Raw genomic sequence first — 2,948 nt, 5'->3', positions numbered from 1 at the left:
TGTGTGTGTGTGTGTGTTTATGTTTTTATTATTACGAGGGATGTTCCAAAAGTAATGCCTCCTTTTCTCCCCAACTTGATCAGTGGGGATTGCAAATAGCATTGCTATTCCTACTGTACTTATGCATTCATGATCTGAAAGTTTCATCCCTCCATTGCATATATTGACGGTGTGAGGGTCTAAGAAAGAAATCCCTGCCATGGAAATGCGTCAGAAGTAGAGGTGCGTCATAGATTTCCTCTATTCAGAACAAATTGAAACGATCAACATTCACCAGCGCCTGTTGAACGTTTATGAAATTGATGCAGTTGATGCCAGCACAGTTAATTCGTAAGTTCGTTGATTTCAGAGTAGCGAATTACTTTTATGGCCGAGACATTCAAAAAGGCTGGCGAAAGTACAATTAGAATGGTGGTGACTAAGTAGAAAAATAAGTTCTGGAAAACAAAAGTTCGCTAATTTTATTGATACTACTCTTGTTTTTATAACTATTCGAAGTTTTAGCTTTTTAGTTAGAAAATAAGATTATATTTGGAATGACCTTCCTATTGTAGGCGTTTAATCATTTTACCATGTTTTTTTTAATATTTCTGTCATAATAACCCAATTAGTTGAAATAGTTTATTTACAAAATACTTGTGGCAGAGAAGAGATCTCTCTGCGAGATCGAGCGAGAGTTAAGCTAATTTACATATCAATCAACTCACACAAAGAGCAAAAACCGGTTGACGTCTAAAAGGCAAATGAACACATGCTATCAAAGTATTCACCACGAGGAACGGACCTCCCTAAAGTGGTGACCCCTTCTTCGACGAACACATTATCTGTGTACAAAAGACATTTTTTTTTTTGCTTCGGACGAACAGATTATTCTTTGTTGTAATTCTTAACTTAAATAACATTGAGTATTTTGCTTTAGTTTTGATAACATTTTTTCTTCAATTAAAAAATTACTACAAAGTAATACTACAGACGAACAAAAGAGTTTTTGTCTTGTTGTGCTAGGTTGTTGAAACTTTATTACTTTATTCAAAGAAATTTTGAAGAGCGTCTGAAAATTTCCTTTTATGTTTATGCACTCACAAACACATACTAAAACAGACGATTTTTACTTTTAGTATTATTTATTAATTGTGACATTTTATATTTGAAAAAAAGAAAAAACGTTTTTGTGTGCAAATTTCTCTTGAACAGCTAGTCCATAAAATTTTCTTATGTTCCTTTGGTCCGTTTGTTGTTTTTTTTTGTTCTTTTTTTTTCACTGCAAAAAAATAAAAATAAAAAGAGAAAACAAATGAGTTTTTTTTTATCTCTACTGCTGTTCGCAGGAGATGCGAGATTATGGTTTGCACAAGTGGACAATTTTTTTTAATTCACGATGTCCCCCCACATAATCAGCTATGCATTTTGAGTTGTTGCATGCCGACACCATTAACTAAAACAGTTCGGGACATAATAACTAACCCACCTTCAGGAATGACATACGAAGACATAAAAACGGAGGTGTTAAAACAGAACACTGTTTCAGAGGAGAGAAAATTCCGAGCACTTATGTAAAATGAACACCGTGCTCTTGACTTTCAAACCTTCTCTGACGACTGATTCAACAAACCCGAACCCTCACGGATGTTCGTCAAGCACATAAAATCCAGGGACATCAATAACACAACCATAGAAGTCATACCAGTTTAAAACGGGTTAAGCTGCAACACGCACATTTAAAAAACTCAACGACTGGACGTTATGGAAGAAGTCAACAGTTTAAAACGAGTTAGCTGCGACACTCACATTGGAAAACTCGACGATTGGATGTTCGAATGAACGCATAGGGAACCCGATCAACACGAACGATGCACACCGACATGGCTACAAACTCGCCTGTACTTGGCACTGCAGACTCGCTTGCAAGCCTTTGTGTAACTGACTTCTAACCTTATCGCCTAGACTCTGCAGACGTACTTAGAGACTAAGAAGGTGCAGATCTACTTGCACTCGCTCAGTAATTTCAACCTCCTCACTTAGATTCTGCAAATGCTCTAGCAAACTAAAAACACAATTGTGCAGATCTACCTGCACTCACTCATCGCTTTCAACCTACCAACAAACAATTGTGCTGTATGGCACTAACCTGAATTTACCTGGTACAATGTTCATACCTGAAAATTCATTCAACACAGACATCTCGTCGTACGACTCACGGCTTCGGACACATTATTCGAGAGTACTTCCTCTCTTTCCTCGTCCACAAATGATTTCAGAACATGTCCCGAGAGATATGGATAAATGGGCTCATGTATTCATTCAAAATGACGCGGTCCGTGGACCTTTGAGCCCGCCTTATCTGGGGCCATTTAAAGTTTTGGCAAAAGAAACATATTTCAAGCTGAATATAAATGGTCGCACCGAGACGGTGTCTGTAGACAGATTAAAGAAAGCCCATATTAAGTGCAAAATCACTGTGTTGGATGCCCCTGACACAGACATTTTCAACCCTTCACAGTCACCGATGAAAACAACTGAACAAGCAACTCAACCATACGAAACGAGAGAAGGGAGGACAGTTCACTGGTCCAAAAAACTCGCAAGAGATTACTGTACCTAAATTCTACGATCAACTTTTGCTACAGACGCATCGAATGGTGGTGATAGTCCCACAACCGTTCTTGGTGGGGAGTCCTGTGGCAGAGAACAGATCTACCTGCGAGATCGAGCGAGAGTTAAGCTAATTTACATATAAATCAACTCACACAGAGAGCAAAGAGCATAAAACCGGTTGACGGCTAAAAGGCAACAACACATGCTATCTGAGTATCCACGAAGACGAACGGACCTCGCTAAATGCTATTTATCTGATATTAGTTTTAGAAATAACTTAAATAATAGCAGCCATGAATTTACGCTCTTCACGAAGACGGCTTTGTCTAGTGATTAATTCTAAAACACCCGTT

General features: G+C 38.1%; 1 protein-coding gene across 1 annotated transcript; it reads left to right on the top strand.

Moving 5' to 3' along the window:
• The first annotated feature begins 2,146 nt into the window (after positions 1-2,146).
• LOC145283921 (uncharacterized) lies at positions 2,147-2,602 on the top strand. The gene has a single exon (XM_080133023.1). It carries the CDS (start codon positions 2,147-2,149, stop codon positions 2,600-2,602), a length of 456 nt encoding a protein of 151 aa, XP_079989149.1.
• Positions 2,603-2,948: the final 346 nt, after the last annotated feature.

Source organism: Euprymna scolopes, chromosome 8 (genome assembly GCF_053919585.1).
Source record: "Euprymna scolopes isolate OS-2025 chromosome 8, ASM5391958v1, whole genome shotgun sequence".
Lineage (NCBI taxonomy): Eukaryota > Metazoa > Mollusca > Cephalopoda > Sepiida > Sepiolidae > Euprymna > Euprymna scolopes.
This window is presented reverse-complemented; position numbering and strand designations above follow the sequence as displayed.